The sequence below is a fragment of the Pleurodeles waltl genome, chromosome 10, assembly GCF_031143425.1.
Source record: "Pleurodeles waltl isolate 20211129_DDA chromosome 10, aPleWal1.hap1.20221129, whole genome shotgun sequence".
Taxonomy (NCBI): Eukaryota; Metazoa; Chordata; class Amphibia; order Caudata; family Salamandridae; genus Pleurodeles; species Pleurodeles waltl.
Genome location: NC_090449.1, coordinates 136,665,042 through 136,688,958, shown reverse-complemented (window position 1 = coordinate 136,688,958; position 23,917 = coordinate 136,665,042). Strand labels below are relative to the sequence as shown.

Here is a 23,917-nt window from a genome sequence, read left to right as displayed (position 1 = left end):
ATGTATTCATATGATTCCTGGTCATCTGAGGTTTTCCTCCTGAATATTTTTTGTTCTTTCATTGTCTTTAGTTATTGTGGTGAGTTTTTATTGTGTCTGATGTATGTGATGAGGGATCTTTGAGCATTTACTATATGAAACAATAAATTGCAGCTAACGTATTCACTTTTCACATCTCTATACTGCATTTAAGATGTAAAGAAAACTTGATAACAAAAAGACTTCAGGACATATGTGGTGCTTTGCACCCTACACTTCCAGAACTCTGAATGTCCTATGGAAGGAGGTGTATATGTATGTTTTCTTCATGAGTCATTGGTCTATTTCTTTTTTTTATATCTTTTTATTGAAAACAAGGCAAGTGCACACAGCACACTGAAAGTACATACCATCGGTGAAAAATCAAGTGGCAATCGAGTATTCTCAGCATCACATATCAGGCAGAGAACACTCATCCACCATACCTCTCCCATCTGTTAACACAATCAGATCATATTGGTCAGGGTCCAACGCTGTAGCAGGGTTTAGATTGATGCAGGCACAGAGATTCCACCTGATACTATTCCCTCTTCCTCATATTTTGACCCATTTTTGCAGGCAGCCCCGGCTCCCATAGGTGACCTTCTCTACCATCATATGCCAGTCCATATCATTCTTCCAGTCTTTCAGTTGCGGTTCTTGTAATACCCCCTTAGCAGTGCTATGTTATGCTTGGCAACAGCCAGGCCCAAGGTCATCCAGATATTTTCCATTCTACCTAGGTCAGTTTAATCTCATATGTTCAGCAAACACCATTTTGCTGAGGCTCCCCTCTTGCTCCCACCCACCTTGTTAATACAGGAAACCACTGAGACCCAATTTCTCTGTATTTCTGGACAGTCCCATATTATATGCATGAAAGAGCCCTCTTGGCTAATACGCCTTAGCTAGCTAGTTTCAATAGCCCTGCCCATTTTTTCTCTTAACTACACAAGTAAGATAGCATCTGTGAACTATTTTCAGTTGCACCAGGTGGAACTCAGATCGAATTGCTACTTCTCGCGGGGAAGCCAAAACCTTGAGCCATTAATCATCCTTAATGTCCCCCACATCCCACTCCCAGTGTTCCCTTAAGGCTTGTAGTGGGTCTGGAGAATTGATGACTAATTTCCTGTAAGTGAGGGATGTCGCTTTGCAATGCATGTATTCCTCCAGTAACCCATTCTCCGGGGTAAGGACTCTGGAAGGTCAGTCTCTCTTGGAAGCACTGTCTGAAGTGCATGGTGCACTTGAAGGTAGTGGTAGCTTTCAGTGAGCACTAGACTGAATTCTCTTTGCAACTCCTCAAAGGGAAGGACCTTCCCCTGTGACCAAAGAATCCCCATCCTATAAAATCCAACAATGTCCCACTCGGTAGAGCCATGTTGGTTCCCCAGCATACTTAGTTTCTCCAGTTCCCATAGGAGGGTGGTCTGCATTATCTTCCCATCCCATCCTAGCACTTGATGCATTGCATGGCAGAAGCTGACCATAACTGACGTCGGACCACTAAGGTTGGTGCATCTGGGGTTAGTATAGAGAGCTCTGGGATAGCCACCCTTCCGCATGATTATCTTATCTATACAATAGGCTGGCTCGTCTTGGGAAGAGAGAGGACCCAGGCAATGATGGTTGTAAATTGGGCTGCTCAATAATATTTTCAGATGTAGGCCAGGGCGATACCCCTGTCGCACCATCCACTAGTCAATTTGACAACTGCAATCTCACCAGCCCGCTCTCCCATAGCACAGGGTCCTGAGTTCCAAGTTTATCGCTTTGAAGTAAGTCGCTGGTGTGGGGAAGGGTGTATTATGCAGGCCATCAAGAAAACGGGCAAAGCCATCAACTTAAAGAGAGACGCCCTGTTCAGAGGCAACAGCGGCAGGGTCCTACATTGATGAACATCTTTTTTTAACCATATTGGGAAAGGAAGTAAATTATGGGAATAGAAGTGGGAGGTGGGTGGTGATGTGGATTCCCAGATAACAGAAACTATCCTGACATAGCCAAGTTTCACATCCCGAAGGCAGCCCTGGTGTTTTCCTACTAATGACACAGACCACAGAGTTTGTCCAGTTAATGGCATAATTGGAGTATTGTCCAAACTGAGACCGAATTTGCATAATTCTATCAAGGGTCCGGAGTGGGTTTGTTAGAGATATTAAGCATAGAGCGATATTCTATTCTCCCAACTCTCAGTCCAATGTAGGCCTCAGACCAGTGGATCCATTCTGATCCAGGCCTCAAGGAGTTCCAACACTGGAGCAAAAAATAGCAGGGAGAATGGACACACTTTAAGGTGCCACACTGGAAATCAAACATCCTGGAGGTTGCTCCATTGACTACCACTTTGGCTAAGAGAGAGGTATATAGGAGTCCTATCCATACCAAATATTTAGGTCCGAAGCCCAATCGCTTCAGAACCTCAAGCTAGGTCACATGTCAAATGTTGAGGGAGGTCACATGGGTGTCAAGGGAGAGGACTATATTGTCCTTCAGTTTTGTGTCCAGCTTGACCAAGTACTTTGTGGAGTCTTTGCAAGTTAATCGATGTGCTGCGGCCCTACATAAAACCAGATTGGGCGGTGTATCAATGTAGTAATGACTGGGATAAGTCACGTGACCAGTACTTTGGCTAAAAAAGAAATTTCAGCACTGAGAAGGGAGATAGGCCTGCATGAAGCACAGTCTTACGCTGGTTTGCCCTCATTGGGTATGACCACTATGAACGCCAGTCTTTGTTCTTTTCCGGTGTGGAGCTCGCTTAGAGGCCATGATCTTATATAGCTTCATAGGGATGCCATTAGGACCCAGTGCTTTACCTGGCCTCTACTCCCTTTTTGCCCCCACTACTCCTTCTTCGGAGATGTCTTTTTCTAGGAGTTCCCTATCATCAGCAGTGAGAGTTGGGAGCTTGAGGTCAGCCAATAATTTTCAGGAGCTGGTGGTCATTGTATGCACTAAAAGTCTCATTTCAAGCATTACAATTCACCAGGTCAGCTTTTCACTCTGTGGTCTCAAACCAGTCTGTTTGTGAACCAGGATGTGGATCTTGATGTAAAACCAGTCTGTTTGTGAACCAGGATGTGGATCTTGATGTACAGTTGAGGGCTTCTGGCAGTGAGGTGAGGGATGTCTCTCGCGTGGATTACCCAATACCCTCTGCAGGTGTGATCTGCCCACCAGCATCGTCGAGATCGGTTGTGAAGATTCACTCCCAACTTCTGCCAACCGTCCAACCAGTCCCATCCAGACTCCGGACTGGCAAAGAAGTGTTTTTCCCATTAGCCACAACCCTCAGCTGTGTTGGATGTATCATTGAATATTTAATCTCAAGGTCTCTGAGGTCCTTCTTGACATCAAGGAAGTTGCAGCACGTTCACTTCACACAAAGTGTAAAGACAAGGAAATAGGTAATGGTGGCATTTTCAAATTTGACCGGTGGGGTACTGCGTGCTGTTTGTAAAATCACATCACTGTCTCTGTAGTTGAATATGCAGGTTATGATGGGGAGTGGAGGGGTGCCCTGTTTAGGACTGGTGCCCAGGACTACTGAGAAGTAGTTTGAGAGTCCTCACGTCTGTAGCAGTTTCACAACAAGATCTTCTACAAGCAGAACGACCGCTAGCCCCTCCGATTTCTCTGACCCACCTACTGTGCGTACAGTATATTATTTCTGCAGGAGTGGCCCTCAGAATCTTCAAGTTTTGCTCACAGCTGTTCCGCTGTACCTGAAGTGCCTTGACTTGTTTCTTTAAGTGTGTTGTATCGTCAGTGATGGTCATGAGGGATTTTTCCGCGTCTGTCACTCAGGCCCCTAAGTTTTGGAAATCTGCCCTTATTAGCACAACCTCCATCGAGAGTGAATCAGTCTTGGTCTCAAGGGCCCCCAAACTCTTTGCAGCACCACCAGGGTATCCTTCAGGGTCACATTATCGCCCTCCTGTTGAGTTGGTGTTGTTGGTGGTTGCATCTCTTCTGTCCCAGGAGCCCCAGTGAAGTCTTTCGACTGCATGAATTTGTCCAACTTAGTTTGGTGACCACCACGTGCTCCCCTACCTCCGTTATGCTGCAGGGTGGTTAGTGGCGGTGGTCTCAACAGGTGACCACCACAAGGTGAGGTCAGAGCAAAGAGATGTGACAGAGGGAACACCAATGTGGTAATTGCCACCTGTCAGTGGAGTGGGGAAGGGGGAGAGAGGGAGGATCTCAAACTGCTGACTATTGTGTTTTGCACAGTGGGCCTCAAAAAGGATCATGGTAAGGCACAGTGACAGGCAGAAGCAGCGCAAAGTGGGAGAATTATGTGTATTGGAAGTCTACTGTAGCACTTTTAAATGTGGAGCTTTCTGTTGCTACCTTCATAACAAAGGTGTTTGCCCACACTACCATCCAGCTGGTCATATAGGGTGCAGTCTTTTTGGTTGCCTCTGCACGGCTGGCAGGTGCTGTGCTGGCATGTGTATGGTAGAGGGGGAGGCATGGGCAAGCAGATCGTCTGTTATATTGCTCCAGCGACGGGCCCAGTGCTCACAGTTCCTGCATCTAAGGTTGAGCCTCCCTCCATCGTGCTGCAGATCCTCACTCACCTGCTGCGATGACGCCTCCAGGCTTGCAGTCCATGAAGCTGCTACTTACCACTGACCAGGCAATGAGTGAGGGCCCTATCTTTGCATAGCTAATACAGAGCATTGTAGGCTTGCGGTGCCTCTCCTACCATGGCCTATCCCACACAGATAGTACACAGTGTCGGGGGGTGCAGCTATTGTGTGCAGGCCTTTAGCACCCCTTATTTTGCCAAGGCCGTCTGGGTTCCCAGAGCTGGAAATGAGGGCATCGCAGGGCCTCACTGCGGTCTGCCTTGGGTGACAAAATCAGGATCTGTGCCAAGGCCCTGCAGCTCCACCGGAGGAGGCCACTCAGGCGAGGGACCAGGTCTTGATGCTTGTCGGGCTGAAACCTGCCACAGAACTTTTCACCACCCATAGCCAGGTTGAAGTCGGCCTTGCCGCTGGCAACGAGGGCCCCAGCTTGCATCTCCACAGTAGGCCCCACCGTGCAGCTGAGTCATAGCGGTGTGTTAGATCTCTATAAATGGCGCCCCGCTTGTCTGCCGTCAGCGGAATGCAGTAGTCTTGTTTCCCTGCCATGGGCACAGATATATTAATGGATGGTAGGGGATAGGGCCAATGAGCCGCCATCTTGTTCAGCGGTTGGCCATGCCCCCGTTGGTCTATTTTTTAATCTTGGCAAACACTAATAACCAAAGTTTGTGGGGCCAGATGTACTCTGAATTGATTTGGTAAAAGTGGTCACAAACTGCGGACCAACTTTTTGGGACGTCCATTCGATTTTTGAAAACAAACCTCTGTACTAAAAAGTCAGTTCGCAAAACTCTTATTTGTAGTGAGTTGCAATTTGCCCTTCCTCATGAGCATTAATGGGGTAGGTCGCTAATTGTTTTTTGAACATCTTTTTATTGATTTTCTTACAATTGGGTGAAAAGTGGCCACCCTACCGCAACTGTACAGCTTTAAACTTGAGTCATTATTACATCGCTGATTACAGTTTTTCTCCCACATGGGACCACTCTAGTCACTAAGAAACCATTGGTCAAGAAGTAGCTGCTCTGGAAATCACAAAAACAAGGTGGTAACAATGCCACTGAAGTATTCCCCAGGCACCCCCTATGTCTCTGGTCATTCCTCCTCTTCAGAATGTGTCCCCCATGGCTTGTCTCCAAAACCCCCACAATTTATCAATTTTTTTAGGACATCCACATTCCTTATACACCATTTTTTCATAGCGTATGCAACAATCTACCTTGGCCTCCCAGTTTCTCTGTTTCTGGACCTCTCTGCTCCCTCACATTCTAAGGATGTCCTGCTAAGCAACCATTAGAGCTGTATTACAGAAGAGTAAGGCATATCTGTCTTAGGACTGGTCACTCCATGTGTCCAGAGTTATCAACTGGGGGGGAATCAGTTCAGTCGTGCAGTCTAGGACCTCTGAGCCGCCTCCTCACCCCTCCCCAGAAGCCCCGGAGGAATGGACAATCCCATACAGTGTGGAGTAGGATGCCTGTCTGTCAACAGCCTCTTGTGCAGCTGTCTGAGTTTGTCTTCACCTTTCGTAACAGGCTCAACCAGGCGCAATAGGCCCTGTGAAATAGCTTCAACTGAAAGCCGGGGTGTCTGCAAGCTTCCCCCCAGTCGTCATTCTCCAGCCTGCTCGGGTCCCCCTCGCACTTCTCCCTGAGAACTCAAAATGTATTCATTGATAAAATATACCAAGCAACATAGGGTTGAGCCATTAAATATACTGACAATTGGATGTGAACATGGAGATAAATCCATTTAAGAAAAAATGTTCTAGCACTTTGATTTCCACCAAATCATTTCTTCCATTTTTTTCAAAAGAATGTCACTCCCAGGATGTCATATTCACTCTGGTGAAGGTCTTAAATGTGGAAGAACATTCTAGCTCACTTTATTTTTCCAGGATCACTTAGATCCCTAGGTGTACAGAAATTAAGGTGTATGTAGGGTATAGGTGGGTGTTGGCAGGTTACAAAGCACTACAGTGCTGATGGAGTAGGAAGGAGCAAAGGACAAGTGCAAAAAATGTAGTGGAGGTCAATGGTGACAAATAACTGGAGTATTAGAATATAGGTGAAGTGAGACAGAGAGAAAAGTGAGGGTGGGTGAGCAATTGCAGAAAGGCAACAAAACAGGACGTTGTAATATTTTCAGGCCTCCTGGCTCAGATATATTATGGAGTGAGGGAAAAAAGAACCAGCCAAACAGTGGTGCTTTGTATACTTATTAATCACCTCGACCCATCTTCAGCAGGTCCCCTAGCTTCGGAGGTCAAAGAGAAGATGGGGCCGTTACTCCTCCCCACTACTAGATTAACCAAGGCGGAATGGGATGAGGTGGCACAGAGTCCACGTTTACAACATATCCATCTCCCTAGACACAAATTTTGTATAAAGTTGGACTTTGCCCTGACTGAGGATCCATTTTTGGAGGGAAAGGAAGGGTCTCTTGGTGGACTCCTTCTCCCAAAACCAAAAAATACTCTCTTTTGAAGAACTAAATGACAAATTCAGGATACCAGAAAATGAGTGATTTACATACATGCAACTCCACCATTGGGCCTTAACCCTACAATGAAAGAAGCCATATTGTACCCAGTCACAACCCTTGAGAAGTGGCTTAATGGTGAACTGGCCGATAGGGCATTAATAACAATGCTCTACAAGCATCCATATTTTGGGAGCTGTCATCACTGATTTTAACAGAACCTTTGAGAGTCAAATCCCCAAAATACATTTTTAGGGGATACCCTTTCTGTCCTCCAAATCACCAAAATATCTTGGAGGTAAACATCTGGCTTTGGTTGTAGAGATGACACTACAGGCTCAGCTGTCCATGTGGTAAACAAATGCAACACCTGACTTTGTGGTGTGGCACAGAAAGCCATTAGATATATAAGCTATGGAAAAGATATCTCCGGCAGTGGAGAACACCCATAAGTCCAAAGGGGCCAGCTGGAACCCCTACATACAAATCCTTACACCTGAAGATAGGGAACTCCTATGCCCCAAACACCTGAGGGCCATTTGTCTCATGTCAGAAATCTCTAGAGTTCTCCCAACTCAAAAGACCTAAGCTTAATGCAGCCCCTGTACTGGTGCTCCAGGACAATCCAATAGGGAGGGATATATTATGTTGGCTGTTACACTGAGAAAAAGCCTTGATTTAATAATGACTGATTAGGGGTGGAAGGGAAGGGAGGGAAGGGATATTTTTTGTTATAAAATATGTACTGCATGGCTACCAATGTGCTCAACGTTGGCTGGAGATGATGGTATGTGTATAAACACAAATAAAAACAGTTAACAATAAAACCCAAAATTATAGGCATCTTTACTGCTAATTTGCCTTCTGAACTCCAGCATGGTGATTTTGGGGCAGCTGCAGTGACCCCCCCCACAGGCCAACTACTTCCAGCGCCTATGCATTTTGGAACTGAGGTGATACTTACTTTCCCCGGTCATCACCCCTTGGGTATATCGTTTGGGCAGCATCCCGGTGTAACCATAGAAACTGGATTGCTGCACTTAAAGAGACAGGGATACAGAAAAAAGAAAGAACATGGAGAAATCGTTACTTTCTTTGCTGATGTTAGACACAGTACTTGTGCGCTCAATAAGCTGTAGCAGAACACTGAGTTATTGGCATTTTATATATGTTTCAGCAGCCCCACCATTGTTTATAACAAACCCCTAAGTCTAGGCATTGACTAGCTCTAGGACTATGGGGGTCATTCTGACCCCGGCCGGCGGCGGTAGCCGCCGGCCTGGCTGGGACCGCCAGAAGACCGTACCGCGGTCAAAAGACCGCGGCGGTCATTCTGGGTTTCCCACTGGGCTGGCGGGCGACCGCCAAAAGGCTGCCCGCCAGCCCAGTGGGAAACACCCTTCCACAATGAAGCCGGCTCCGAATGGAGCCGGCGGAGTGGAAGGTGTGCGACGGGTGCAGTAGCACCCGTCGCGAATTTCAGTGTCTGCTGAGCAGACACTGAAATTCAAAGTGGGGCCCTCTTAATGGGGCCCCTCCAGTGCAGGGGCCCCACGACACCCCTCACCACCATCCTGTTCCTGGCGGTCCCAGGAACAGGATGGCGGTGAGGGGGTCGGAATCCCCATGGCGGCGCAGCAAGCTGCGCCGCCATGGAGGATTCCCATGGGCAGCGGAAAGTCGGCGGTACACTGCCGACTTTCCGTTTCTGGCCGCGGCTGTACCGCCGCGGTCAGAATGCCCAAAGGAGCACCGCCAGCCTGTTGGCGGTGCTCCCGCGGACCCCGGCCCTGGCGGTTTTTACCACCAGGGTCGGAATGACCCCCTTTGTTTCAAAACAAAAGGCCTCTTCTTAAGTTGGATGACCGGCCCCATCTCAGACAGTTCGGAAGAAGCCTGCCACCATGTTTTGATTCCCTCATCTTTTTGGCATGACATTACTGATAGAAGTGATTCCACCAATGTGGCCAGAGCACTTTTGGCAACAATGTATTGCTAGGTGGTCTGCTGTGCCACAGTAGCAGCTGTGTATTATTTGTGGTTTTGAGAAACAAACCCCAAAGTCCCAGGGCTTTTTCTGGTTTTCCCTGCCCGTCAGGAGGCATGATAAAACACTTATGAAAGCGGACTAATAGCAGGCAAAACTGTGCTAAACTGGCTGCCAGTTAATTCTTTCTGACATTAAAGCCAACTGAGGCTTACGAGTTTGGCGGTCCTAACGGTGGACCGCCAAACTCGCGGGGAGGATGCCACCGCCATGGCACCCCCGCCATATTACAACGTTCCCTCCAGTCTGACCGGCAGAAACAGTGCTATGAGATAGCACTCTGCTCCCATAAAGGAGCTGAGCGCTATCTCTAGCACGGGGGGCCGACCAGCACCCTCAGAATGCGCACTGTCTGCAAAGCTGACAGGGGTGCACATAGGCATGAGCAGTGCAGGGGCCCCCCTGTGGCCCCCAGCACACCTGGAGTTGTAATCAGCCAGGTGGCGCTGAGTTCATCGCCACCCTGGCTGAGTACAACTCAGACCTCCATCACCAGGTCGGGAACCATGTTCCCGTCGGGGACGGCGGTCTCCAGGTGGGTCCACTGCTAGGGTTGGAATTGGTCAGTGGGACCGCCCAGAATGCGGCAGTGGGACCATCAACGCAAGTGTTGTGGTCTCAGAACCGCCACACTTGTAATGAGGCCTTTAGGGTCTGATTTAGACTTTGGCAGATTGGATACTCCTTCACAAATGTAACAGGGTATCCCATCCGCTGAAGTCTTAATCAGACCCTTAGTCAAGCACACAATGTAACCTCTGCCCTGCTGCATTCATTTGACATTCCACTGACACATGAATGATAGCACAACACTTGACATCACATGGCCTTTGACCAAAATGTTGTCTTAGTATTTCCAAAATAAATTTTCATTTAATCTTAATGCTGAAGCCTAGTCATAAACAATGATCAATAACAGGTACAAAAAGAAACATCTAAAACTGATGAAAGTTAATTACAACTATCACATTTAAACCCTTGATTGTCAAATTAATTGAAACAAGGCATTGATACCCCTTAGTTTCCTTGAATAGTTTCATCCAGTAAAAGGACGTAGGGCCTGATGTAATAAATACAGGTCGCAAACCAAACAGTGTTTTTAGCACAATGAGTCGTTTGCTACCTGGATTTAATTTTGTGATATGACTTATCTACTGATCAGTTACATTACAATAAGCACATTCATAGGATGTTGCAAAACATCCTGACTCATTACTATTTTAGGGTATTATGCATTTTACGACTCCTTGCAAATGTCTTCGTAGGAAGGAATGTAGACCTGCCTCGGACAGTTGACATTCATCCCTTCATTTGCATTCCTAACATGTGAATATGTGTCCCATCTATCTTAGAGGGACAAGCACACTTCAGAAAATATAGCTCATGATCAGGGAATGACATTGGAGAGCAGGCAATGGTTCCCTGGAGCCCATGGGACAGCTTCAACTTTGTAAACTAGAGACCACCACACATTGTTGGATCTGTTCATTGGCTTGCAGCCACAATTTTGGTAGCAAATAATTGACACTTTGAGCCTGAGTTACAAAAGTAAACATACACTTTGGTGTAAGTTTATTCTTTTTCAGTATTCACAAACTACAATTTAATAGTAACTTTATGAGGGCCGAGACTCCGCAGTTGGGGTGGAGAACTCAGCACATTAAAAAATAGGACAGGCCTATCCTTTTTATGTGCAGAGTTCTCTACCCCGTCTGCGGAGTCTCCTCAGCTGTAAAGTTAATATCAGGGTCGAACTGGCCTATAGGGCAATCAGGCAGTGCCCGATGGGCTGGTTTGACTGATTAGTGTGTAGGTCGGTTTTTTTTTAGCAATTGTGGTCATTTTTATGGTCAGGGTGGCTGTTTTTTGCTGTTGTCTTCCTTGATATTACCATTTTTGTTTTAAGCTTTGCCAATGGGGGGAACTTTTATTTTGGTGCCCAGCCCTATTTTCTTGTCCCAGTCCGACCCTGGTTACTATTAAATGGTAGTTGGTGAATACCGAAAAAGAGTAAACCTGCACAAGTGTAAGTTTACCTTTGTGAATCAGGCTGATGTTATTCTGGCTTGCAAAGAGGCAGGCTGTGCCCTTTTCACATAATTCCACTTTGCAATTTAGAACGACTCACAAAGGCCTTTTGAGAGCTGCTAGCAAGGTACCTTTCATATCTTGCAGGCCCTGAGTGTGCCATTGCAATGACTGTCATTCTGACAATCACAGGCTTTGCGGCCGGAAAATAGGTTTGTACATCTAGCTCTTAATCCTCAAAACTTTGGTCTTTTTCTAATTATTGTAGACACTCCTCTCTTTCCTTCCCAATAAGGTCTCCTTAGTTGATATGCTAAATGGCTTCCTTCTAGTGCATCTCTGTAAGTGTTGGAAAATTGCCTGTGGTCCATTCAAATGTTTCAAACCAGAGCTGAAAGTCTGTAAAGGTCTCACAAGCACCTTCCACCCAATGCATTTAAATAGATGTATTCTGTGTTCCATCCTCTTTTTCCCACTTTCCCGCAACAACTGAGAGGAAACAAAAGTATATTCGCTCGCCTTAGCTGTTTAATCCCTTAATACTGTTTTGACACTAATCCAGGCTCAACACATCTCATTGGAAAGGAGTTATTAAATGATAGCACAGGATTAAGGATTTTGGAACTTCACGCTTAATTAGATGTGGCATTTTAAAAGGGTTATTTGCTTATGGAAAAAGAGACATTGAGACAATTCACCAGCCCTGGGTGATCAAAATTACTTACTGCCAATCTGCATTACTAACAACTGTGATGAGGAAGACAGACTAGATGGTGCATCTCATCACTCACCTCTAACCATGGCCACTGTTACAACTTCTGACCCTGGATGCAGAAATACCGCATCAGTAACTGAGATACTGCACCGCTCTGTAATTTCTGTGTGTGGAATTACTCCACCTTGGCAGCTTAAAATGAATAACTGTGAGAATCAGGGTTTCTGCACAGAAGCTCTTATGCAAGATTTCTTACCAGAAATATGTGTCCTTGTGGGAATTCACCCGATCCATGAGTAGGTGGGGGGACTGCTAGGTCTCCAACAGTGCCACCAGAATCCCTTAATCTGCAGTCAAGCAAAATCCCAGTAGCAGCAGACTGAATACCCAGGCAGAGAAAACAAACATTGGTCCAATGCTCCCTGAGTGTCGGAGATATTGGGTGTTTGTTTTTCCTGAAACAAATGTTTGCTTTGGGAGTTTGAGATATTAAAAAGAATGCCAAAAATACTAGTACGTAGGCAGGGATCGCGAAATAAAGTAAACACTCCGGAGAATAGAGGAAAAGACCTCTGTGGATGTGACAGGCTGGTGAGCCAACAATTTTGTCCCAAAAAATATATGTGCCATTCCTGTGTTTATTCAGCAGGGTTTTAAAAAACGTCACCTCAGGAAAAAAATCAAAAAGAGATTGAGAGTCAGGAAAAAGGACACTGTGTTAAATGCAGCAGACACACCAGTTATTTTGGCCCACGTCTGCTGCCATCAACACCCTGCCTTCTTGTGCCATCAAGACCAACTTTTTGCCCTCAAGGGTTTGAACCATCACTAGAAGGCAGCAAGAAGCAGGGAGTTAATGATTGCATGAAATAAGGAAAATACGAATGTTAAGCCAAATGGCAAGAAACATAAATGTCTCAGCCCTTCCAGCTCTTCCAAAGTCATGCTCTGTGAGACGTTTCATGCAGAGCGTGTTCAAAAAATGGAAGTCAATCACTAATCTCATAATAGCTCCCGGCTGCTTAATATCACCATCTCTTCTTCTGATCTGCTTCACTGGAGGGTTCCACTTACCTGTGCATCCGAAGGCAACTACTCCTACTGCCACAAGGTTTATGGCATAGGCTTGATTTTTGGAAAACAGCTCCAACCAGACATCACAGATACTGACGAAAAGGAGAGGACCCAGGGCAAAGAGGTAACCTGCAAAGGATCAATTTGAAGGGGAGTGAAGAGTAGGAATTGCACAATGTCAAGCTCATCAGGTTAATTTCAATATAGTCTTAGAACAGTTACTTGCTCGGTTACCAAGTCATGATTTTAAATTGTTTATGGTCACTGAATTCTCACTCAGACTCAATACACATGCAAAATCAAAAAAAATCAGGTGAGGCCACAACCAGAGCTAGTTCAGCGAAGGTAAACACAGGGATTGTAGAGAAAGTTGCTGTGTGAAAACCCACTCCTCAGTCTTTTCCTCAGCAAACAAGTGTCATGACACTCAAATATTACACAATTCGCCCATGTTTCTTAGCTACATTTGTGCTACACAGATCCCACAAGATCTACATCATGACTAAAACACACATGGCAACGAATTAACATGTTAGAGAATTCCTTAAAATGAAAGACCTAAAATGACTTTACTAACTTGCATTCCATTGCCAACAAGAAACCAGCTGCTACATTGTCCTCTTCCAAAGAAATGTTGTTTTGCAACACATGTTCCCAACCTAATTCACACTAACGCCTTGAGACCCTCACGGGTGAGTAGCGCGCTCTATCAGTCTCTTTGATTGATTGATTGATTGAACACTATCCATTATCCTATGCATGACCCTCTCCCTGATCTTGACTCTGAAGCTTACCCTATCATAATTCTTATCCCAATTATTAACCCTATGGACCTCATTTAGGCACAGGTTGGTCGGTAACCAAACAAATGTGGTAATGGATCCACTGCCTCTGTCAGCTCATTGCCAACCAGCCAGTCATATTTTAAGTATCGTGCTATGTCCGCATTTTTATTTTGTCAGACTGGCCTTGCGGTTATGGCAAGAGTAGTATCAGAAAAAAGAAGCAATGTCACCTGATCTGCCATGTCAGTGCGGTATGGTATGGTAGATTGGCTGGCATTTTTTCCACTTCCAAAGCCAAATCTCCAAAGTTGGAAAATGTGTACCAATCTCAAACTGACATGCTGGGAATTTGCTATCAGCACATGGGGATATTACCCTTTTTGTTATGCCCCGGACTCCTGTGTCCTGCATGGTGGGTCTTGATAAGAGAAAATACCTAACACGTTGTTGGAAGACACACCCTACATAGATCAAACCTTCGGAAGCCAAATTAGCAGTCAGAGGAAAGCATGTGAGGTTGTTTCTGATGGCAGAGAAGGCTGTTGCTCTGCCATCAGAAACACAACCCCTTTCCCACTTGTTATTGTTGTTGGGGGTGGCAATGGCAAGGTGGATGTGGAATTTGCCAGTTGTCGGTAGCTGTCCCATTAACATCCTGATCTAAATGAGGCTCCAGTTTCCAACCCCCTGACCTAACAAAACACCTACTCAATCATAATTTCCCCTACAAGCCCCAAAACCTAACCCTTTATCATACCCTTCACGCTCCCATTTCACTAACCCTCACATTACCCCTATGACTATTGTAACCCACACAAAACTGTATTTCTAACCATAATTCTAACAATTTCCCAAACAGTAACCGTGATCAGAACCTAAAATTTAAAACTTAAAAAACAAAAACAAATTACACATTCCTGTCAAAGGCAAAAATAATAATGTATTGTATTGGCTTACCTTTCTTTTTCTTTGATTTTTCATTGTGGGAGAACATTCGTAAGTATTCTCCACAAGGGATTCGTTCTTAAGTCATAATCCCAATTCAGAAGTATATAATTCTCTTAAGTGAGTTATGCTAGTGCACACATTCCTTTGTATATCTGATTTACATTTAAATAGTTCTTTCTCTTTGAGCATGTCACTTATCCTTGAACACCCCTTTTATAATTATCCACATCCCATTGAATTCTGTACATTTTCTTTCTTGTATCAGTTGAAAGCACATAAAACGCAATCCCTCAAGCTTCCCCTTCTAGGACAACTGCACATGAGTGTTGAATAGTAATTGCTTATTCACTTTTAGAACTGTCAGTGAAGATAAAATAGACTCCTGGTCCCTTTGGTGTGAAGGCTGGTGGAATATTAAAATAAGAGTGAATGCTGTATTCTGACTTTCAAAGAGAGACCCATTCTGGTAGATATTATGGCTTTGCAAGTAATCTAACTGTTGTGAGGGAAACCGGTTTTGTGTGTTGTAAACGCCTACCTGCTTCACCAGTATATGCGATTTACTACAAACTGACCACATTTAGCATTGATGAGCATTTCTATCAACACATTTAAGTATAAAGGTTTTCTTGCCTTCACCGTGTTAGCTGGTAGAAACTTTCTGATTAATCCTTACACTGTGCTATTCCAGACATCTCTAGGTCAGAAAGGACTAAAGCATGGCAAACATGAGATGGACCATCTAGCTTATAAACATTTTATTTAGAACAGTGATACAATACCAGTTGCAAAAGTCAGTGAAACAACTAAAAAGAAAGTAAACAAGTAACATAGATTAATTACAATTTGTGTTACATAATAACATATTACTTTGCGTCTGGAATTAAACAACACATAATTAGAATAATGCATACACATATAAAAGTACAGATTTGCAATAATGATTAGGCATTTACACTAATCTAGGCCTAAGGCTTGATCCGGGTTTTGTTTTAAGTTAGAAATTCATTTCAGAGAACATATTGTAAAAATGTGCTTTTAATTCAATTAATTAGTAAACGTTATATTACAGAAAAACTGAGAGACATCATTTATAGTTTTACACCATTTAGAGGTATTCCATTTCCAAACTTTCAAAATGTGAACTATCTAAAATGGTGCTCCTTACATTTGCTGTTTGTGGGTTCAACACCCAAGAAAAAAGATACAATGTGAAGATAGAAAACTGGTGAGTCCAAGAGTAACCCTAAAGCATAAACTCACCCACAGTGATTCGAGTGTGCAGACTCAGCATCTCCATCAAGGCATTGTTCAGAATGACAGCAACCAAAGCTACTAGGATGTAGGTCAGGCTCATGTCAAAGACGATGGAAGTGCCTGGGAGGATAAATTGATGTAGCCCATGTGAAAAATACAAAGCACAATTAAATCTTTTAAATTTAAGGTAACTTGAAGAGATGTATACAAACAGAACTGGTGTTTTGAAAATGGTCTTAAATATGTTATTCCATTTTGTATCCAGATCATATTGCAGTAAAATAAAACAGTAACATGAATATAATAACCAGCTATGATAGTCAAAGGAAGTTACGAAGGAGAGTTACACATTAGTACAGATAGACACAAAAGATTCATTATTCGAAGGATGACTGTATTACAGTTGCTCTAGGATGGTGACAATGTGAGGGTGGTAGCTGTAAGTGCCTCCTGACTGGAGAAGGCAGTTCTTGAGGGCAGCTTTTGCAGAAGTCAATGGTAAACATAAAGGGTCCTTTAAGATGTCCCTGTGACATTATCCAGACAGTAATTGATTGAATTGGGAATACGCACATGTGAGCGCCCAGGGGTTTTAGGACAAGTTGAAGGGGCCAGGGATAGATGGACGAGCTCGACAGCTAAGATCGTCTAGTATTGAGGTGAAATGACTTGGAAATTAGTACAAACCTAAAGAGAAATAGTTCTATGCCAATCTAGGCATTGTAGGTATAACTTAAAGGTAGACTCCATTTGTAGTGTGCAAAATGATTGCCTATGTTTCAGACCATAATACTCACTTTAAGCAGAATATTTTCGGTAGGCCTGTCAGATAAAGCATAAAAAGAGCCAAATCTCTAGCCTCCACTCCTGTCGAGATGAAATGCCAGACAACATGCTTCACTTGCAATGGTTTTGAGATTGCATGGGTGAAGTGTGAAAGAACTGAATGCCAAAATATAATTATCCATTTGCTTAGCTACTGTTATCAAAGTGACTATTCAAATGTACATGATTGCACAAAAGAAGTGTATTATATGTGTTTTGCAAACATTTACTCGGGAAGGCTATTCACTCAAAAGATTATGTTCAAAGACTAACTTCACTAAGACCTGAATAACACGAGCAATCCCTGATGATTCCTAATGGTTATTATATGTCTAGGAGTGTGGCCCACCTGGAGTTCCTACCAGCTTAAGTGACTTGGCAAGCATGACTGCTCAGCCAAACGTTGTGACTGTAAATATTTAGTAAATATTTAGTACTTGCCATATACGTGAAAGTCAGGATGGTGCCCTGTCAGGGGAAGAAACCTCAATAAAATCAGTAATAGAACAAAGCAATACAGTTCTTCTGTGTGGGAAGTTAGTTTCAGCCGAAAGTCTAATAGTATAAGAAAGAAGTTAGAAGACTGAAGAGTAGGGATATATGAGAAAAGAGAGCTCCAGGAAACAACCTTTGCCTCAGTGGGAGGATGAAGGAGGCCATGGGTTCGATCCTATGGAGTTCTAAAGAGTTTTTTTTAATCTCGAGCTGTGATCAAGCATGTGTAAGATATAAGAAAGGTCTACCCATTTCTGAAGAATGGAGATGTTGAAGATGAACATTAAATAAGATGAGCATTAAAGTGGTTCTTGGGTGGTTATTTACAATGTATAATCCATTATAACTGGCCACAAACCACTCTTCATTTCATTTCTCCAGAAAGTAGGATACCCTGCCTCAAAAAGACACCTGCAGAGTGATTTCTAGTTATTTGCATGCATACCACCCACAAACTAATGACACACTACGTGTAGACTATCTCATATACGTAGTGGACTATAATTTACATATTGAGCAAACCATTGGAACTTCCTTTTAATTGGTTCATCTTAATATACGACAAAACACGGAACGCAGCAAAGGCTTACCTATTTACCCTCAACCAAAATAACAAGGAGAAAGATTGAGCAACCATTTGAAGCTATTTAGAAGCTGCAGACTTACTTAAGACAACCAGCTGTCAACCAGACGCCAGTCAAACGAGAACTCCAAGAATTATTAGCAGAAAAAGTCATAAATGCTTAATTCACTAACTAATTACTCCCAGTTCTGTTCTTCTTCGAAACAGTGATTACTCAGTGATATAGAATAAATTTTTAGTATTGGACCTTATGTCACAGTGATCATCTATGTGGGACAGTTTCTGCATTATGTCAATTAAAGTACGGAGTGGCTTATTTACAAGCCCCTCTACGCTGCTGGAATGTCACTTTTATGACAATCCGTAGGCGAACACTGCAGATCCATATATACAAGGCCAAGTAAAGCCACCCAGCGTGAGTTTACATGGCCTTGTAGGTAGGGAGTGAGACAATGCAGAACAAGTCGCTGCCATACCTCACACTGCGATAGGGAGGTGTGCCATGGGCGTTAATGTGGGTGTCCCCTGTAACACCTGTGGCATTTGACACATTTCCCGTTTTATGAGATTGCATAAACATGGGAATGCATCAAAAGTCTACGCCGCTTCCAAGGGACTCCTCCGAGGGACGCATATTTCTCCTCATTCTTTCCTCTTTTTATGTGTGCTGCATTTTGCAGCACACATAGAAAGAGGAAAAAGCCTCCATTGATTGTTTTTGTGCAGTAAGGTTTACCTTCCTGCACAAAAAACAATCATCCCTACATTTGAAAAAACCCTTGCAATATAGTGCATTGGTGCCTGCATTGGCGCATGGCAGCCCATTGTGCTCCAGTGCAGGGGGAAAGGAATGCACCATTTCTCATAGATACAGCAAATTCCTGCCCTTTTCTTTTGATGCAGGGCAGCGCTGCAAGATTACTTGCGGTGCTGCCCTGCGCTAAAACCTTGTAAATGAGGCCCTAATAGTTTAGTTGTAACATGGTGCACTGAAAAGCCATATTAACGTGCATTCACTGTAGGTCAGCAGTAGAAACCCATGTAGTATAGTGTTGAAATTTCATGTTCAAAGAATTAATTCGTCATTGTGTTATAGTTTGTGATGTAAACCAACAGTTTGTATTAAAACAATATTTGATTTCATGTAGAAAATGTTTTAAAAGTAACATGCAAATGTAGAGAATGCAGTAATATGTTATAGTTACATGAAAGGGTTAACAGAATCTTGTCGTTTTGAATTTGCTGTAACATGAGCAAGCCTAATAGCTTATTTTTAATGAATTTATGGTATAGAGATGTTAAATGTATATTAAATGCATAAAGGAATGTGCTGTTTTAATTCACTTGCATCAGACTATGGGCCTCATTATGAACACGGCGAGAATCCCCGCCGTGTTCATGCTGGCAGTCTGAACACAGACCGCCAGCCTGTTGAGGACCCCGCCGGCCCAATAAAGAACATTCCGCAGGGCAGGCGGGTGGGAACAGTGTTTCTGCCCGCCGGCCCAATGGAATGCTGGGCCTGGACATTGCCGACGGCTCCACATGGAGCCGTCGTCAAAGCCACAGTGCTGCGGGTGCAGCAGAACCCGTCGCGCGACCTGCGCGACGGGGCTGTGCACAGGGGCCCCTGCACTGCCTATGCTAAGTGCACAGGCAGTGCAGGGACCCCCATCGGGGCCTTGGAGCACCCCTTCTGCCAGCCTTTCCCTGGCAGGTGAAACTGCCAGGGAATGGCTGGCGGAACACAGGTTCTTTATCCGGAGAGTAGCGCTAATTACAGCGCTGCCCTGTCAGTTAGAGAACTCCGCCATCGTCAGGCTGTCTGGTGGCTGTAGCCTGGCAGTGACGGAGGGCCACCTGTGGCGATCCCCCCTGTGTTTATAATATGGCGGTCCAGACCACCGTGCCAGTGGTGGTATGGACAGCCATGTTCATAATGTGGCCCAATGTGAGGCCTGCAAGGCCCTGCTTCATGACAGCGTAGAAAATGTTTAGTCATTCTTGCTAACGTGAACTTTCTTTCCGATATCAGTCTCATGAAAAAGCTAGCTTGGAAATAGATATTTTATTGTGTTTATGCATAGTAGGCATATTAGCTAAACCTTGAGTATCAAACATTCTGGAACTGTGTAATACATATGTATACCATTGTAACAAATTCACATTCAAGAGGACAGATGGAAACCGTTCACATGAAGATCCTGAGAATTCTCACTAATGTTGCAGTCTCAATCGTATGACTGTTTGCCATTGGACAATTAACCATTTGTGTCATATGGAGAGATGAATGGACGAATCAGCTTGCCCTATGAACTTTAATACAATGTTACCCAACTGAACTTCGAGCAGATTCTCCCTTGAGATCTTCCTCGCTTTTCATCACTTGCTGAACCCCTTGGACTCTGAGAGGTATATTTCTTTCTACCATTTGCCCCTTGGTAATGGCAGCTGAGACTTACAAAGATTTTTCCCTTGACCCAAGACGAAGGCTCTTGAACAAGCTTCTGACATGCTGACACCTTTTTTTACCCTTTTTGTGGTTTTGTCGTTTGCCCACACATGCTTGTCCCAGCACATGCTAAAATGGACTTGCTAATTTGTAGGTTTTCCCCTTGTCCAGGTAATTAAAGAATGTAGGCTTAGACAAGCTAAGTGACTAACAGAACTAGGCAGCTCACGTTTCATTCTTTTCAGACTTTTGTATTGTTCTTATTTGTTGTCATGATTGAGTGTTTTGTGTTTTTAATGTTTGTTTGTCTGAACTTCTTTAAGAGTTTTAGGCAGCCTATAATAATTCTGTATCTTTATAGTCTTGTTTTGAGATTCATGTATGTTACTCTGAGGATTAATTTGCACTAAAGCCCCTTGAACTTTGTTTCAGGTTGGAGTTTCATTTGTGTGACTTAATGGGGTGTCTCCACACCCTTACATTTTGGGCGAAAAGATCCATAGACCTTGTCCTAGTAAATATCCTGTGAAGGAGAGCATACTACATCAGAACCTACATTTGCCTCATTCATCAAACAGGTTTTACCCATTTTACCCAAAACAAAACTAAACATTTAACTGTAGTACCTACATAGGCCTCATTTCTTCCTGAGAGCTTTAAATAGGGACCACACCTACAAATATTCCTGAATACCAGGGACCCAGCCCTCTCTGTGGTCGACCCAAAAAGTAGGGTGCGGAAGAGAGGGCACCCAGGATTGTGATATGTAAAATTTGAACTTAAAATAATGAAGATTACCAGAAAATAACCTAGCATTATGTCCTCTCTTGTCTGCCCCATCCCAGTCCATACTTAACAAGGATGTTTCAAACCAAGAAATCAATGACCACAGGCAGGGAAAAAGTACAGTACCCAGTGACTTTAATAAAACAGAAATGCAATTAATGGCTAACAGAAGTCAAAACCTGAGATCCAAACTCAGCTGAGAGATCACCATACATCCTCTATCTTAAATGGAATATGAAAGTGTGCAGAGACACCCAGGTGGCCGGTTTACAGATATAAATCACAAAGGCCCCTCTGAATGCCTACTAAGAGGTGGACATACATGGATGGAGCGTCCCTTGGCTGGAGCTGAAATAGTAACAAGATTGACAAGCCAATGACTCACTATGGAAGCAGAAGCCTTCTTTCCTTGCCCAGAAAGAAGAAAGGTGACAAAAGAGACTAAACTTTGAGAAAAAGAAATTGGAGACAGCACATTAGATGTCTATGGGATGGAGTGGGGCATTGTTGGAAATGGCCCTTTTGCAGGGGTATCCTCAAACGTTTTGCTTCTGACCTTCTGTTTTTGACTGAGTGCTGCATTTCGCTTTTCCTGGCTTTAGGACTATGGGCACTTTGCACTGCTGATCAGTGCTACAGTGCAAGTGCACCCTGTCTAAAATGTATTGGTGATTGGTTTATCCATGATTGGCATATTTGATTTACTAGTACGTCCCTAGTAAAGTGCACTTTGTGTGCCAAGGGCCTATAAATCAAATGCTACTAATGGGCCTGCAGCACTGATTCTGCCACCCAAAAGAGTAGCCCTGCAAACGTGACTCAGACCTGCCACTGCAGTGTCTGTGTGGGCAGTTTTAAACTGCCATTTCAACTTGGCAAGTGCACCCAATTGCCAGACCCAATCCTTCTCTTCTACTACGCGTAAGTCACTCCTAAGTTAGGCCCCAGGCAGCCCCATGGGCAGGGTGCAGTGTATTTAAAAGGTAGGACACCTAATTTTGTGTTTTACTTGTCCTGGTAGTGAAATACAGCTAAATTCCATTTTCAGTATTGCAAGACCTGTCTCACCCATAGGGTAACACAGGGGTTGCCTTGAAATAGCTTTTAAGTGTAATTTAACATTGGGAGCAGATAGAGATCTGGTGTTTGGGGTCTCAGAACTCAAAATTTAAAAATACATCTTTTGGTGAACTTAGTTTTTGAGTTGTAGGTTTGAAAATGCCACATTTAGAAAATGGGCATTTTCTTGCTTAACCATCCTGTGCCTCTGACTGTCTGTGGGATACAAGTCTGGGTCAGGGATACAGTTGGGCTGTTTGTGAATTCACCCTAGACAGTCACACAAAAGGAGCTGAGGTGTACCCTTCATTCCGTGATGGGTGTTCCTGGGATAGAGAGGTGGGAGAAACTGACACTTGCACCTGAACAGGGTTGTGCCTGTCCTCGCACAAAGCAGTCTCAAACCCCCTGGAGTGTGTCTGAGGCCAGGGCAGGGAAAGGCAGGGTCTTAGGCGCTACAGAGACTTCTCTTTGATACTTGCCTACTTTAAAGACAGAAATGGGTATAAGTACTGGACCTCTGATACCACAAAGTTAGAATCTTCTGGACGGAGGACATCCTGCCGGGAAGAAGAGCTGGATGCTGTTTGAGGGACTGCTACTCTGCCTGCTGCTTTGCTGTGCTGGCCTGCTGCTCGTAAACTGGGAGTGAAAGAGATGGGCTTTGCTTTCTACATCCTGCTTCCAAAGGTTCTCCAAGGCCTTGGACTGAGCTTGCCTCCTGTACAGAAGTCTCAGGGACATCAAAGACTTCATATGATAGCACCTGGGCTCTCTTGCTGAGAATCCTGACTTCTCAAGTGGTGCCAGATCCGGTTTCTAGGCCCTTGGGAGTGTGTTTTGGTGCAACCAAGCAGGAACCGAGCACATAGATTTCAGAGCAACTTCCGAACGAACCGGCGCTGCGGTCTGACTCCGCACCACTGCCTGCACCGGAGCCGTGGTCCCTGCTGAGTGCAACGACCGTGACTGATGCCACAGGCCCAACACTGCTGCAGCACCACCAAAGTCACGCCACAGAATGAGTCCAGAGTGCCGTGTGACCGACATCCATAGCACAAGGCTCCGACTGCGTGCAGTACCTGTGTCCCCGCGGTGTGATTACGACACTGCAAAGTCAATGCCTCTTATCTTGCCTTACTGGATCCATCGACCCCGCCTTGTCGTAAGGAACTGATGCCTCATGGCCAATGCCACATCACCTCCCCTGCAACAGTAAGGAATTGATGTCTCACCACTCCTGCCTAGCAGTAAGGAACCAGCACCTCACCTTCCCGGTAGCAGTAAGGAACCAACGCAGCACCAACTCCAGCGACACCTCACCTCCCGGACTCCGTGCCAAGTCTTTGTTTGCTCATCATTTTCAAAAGGTACTATACCTGGGGTCCTTGCGACTCTGTGACTGGCCCGCACCCACTCACGAGTGGTGTTGGACTGTTGGAGACAACTTCTTCAAGATGTCATAATAGCCCCAGTTGGAGCTATTGTTTCTGAGCGCTATACTACAGTTCATCTATTAAAAATGTGTATCTTTACTTTCGAATGTTTGATCTTGTTTTATTGTTTTACTGAGATAAATATTGGCTATTTTTCTAAACTGCCATGGAGGTCTTTTGATGTGTTTTCACTGTGTTAGTGTGTGTGTGTGTGTGTGTGTACAAATACGTTACACATTGCCTCTGAGATAAGCCTGACTGCTTAAGCCAAGCTACCGAGGGGGTGAGATGGGTTTATCTTAGCTGAATGACTCCCTTAACCTG

At 44.4% G+C, this 23,917-nt stretch overlaps 1 protein-coding gene across 3 annotated transcripts in view; it reads right to left on the bottom strand.

Annotated features, from left to right (window-relative positions):
• SLC29A4 (solute carrier family 29 member 4) overlaps positions 1-23,917 on the bottom strand; it is a 171,453-nt gene that overhangs the window by 59,879 nt on the left and 87,657 nt on the right. For all 3 annotated transcript variants that reach the window (XM_069209982.1, XM_069209983.1, XM_069209984.1), the window contains exons 4-6: positions 15,964-16,077; positions 12,968-13,096; positions 8,068-8,142 (exon numbers count right to left, since the gene is read on the bottom strand). In XM_069209982.1, coding sequence (XP_069066083.1) covers positions 8,068-8,142; positions 12,968-13,096; positions 15,964-16,077 — 318 coding nt within the window. The remainder of the gene's footprint in view (positions 1-8,067; positions 8,143-12,967; positions 13,097-15,963; positions 16,078-23,917) is intronic.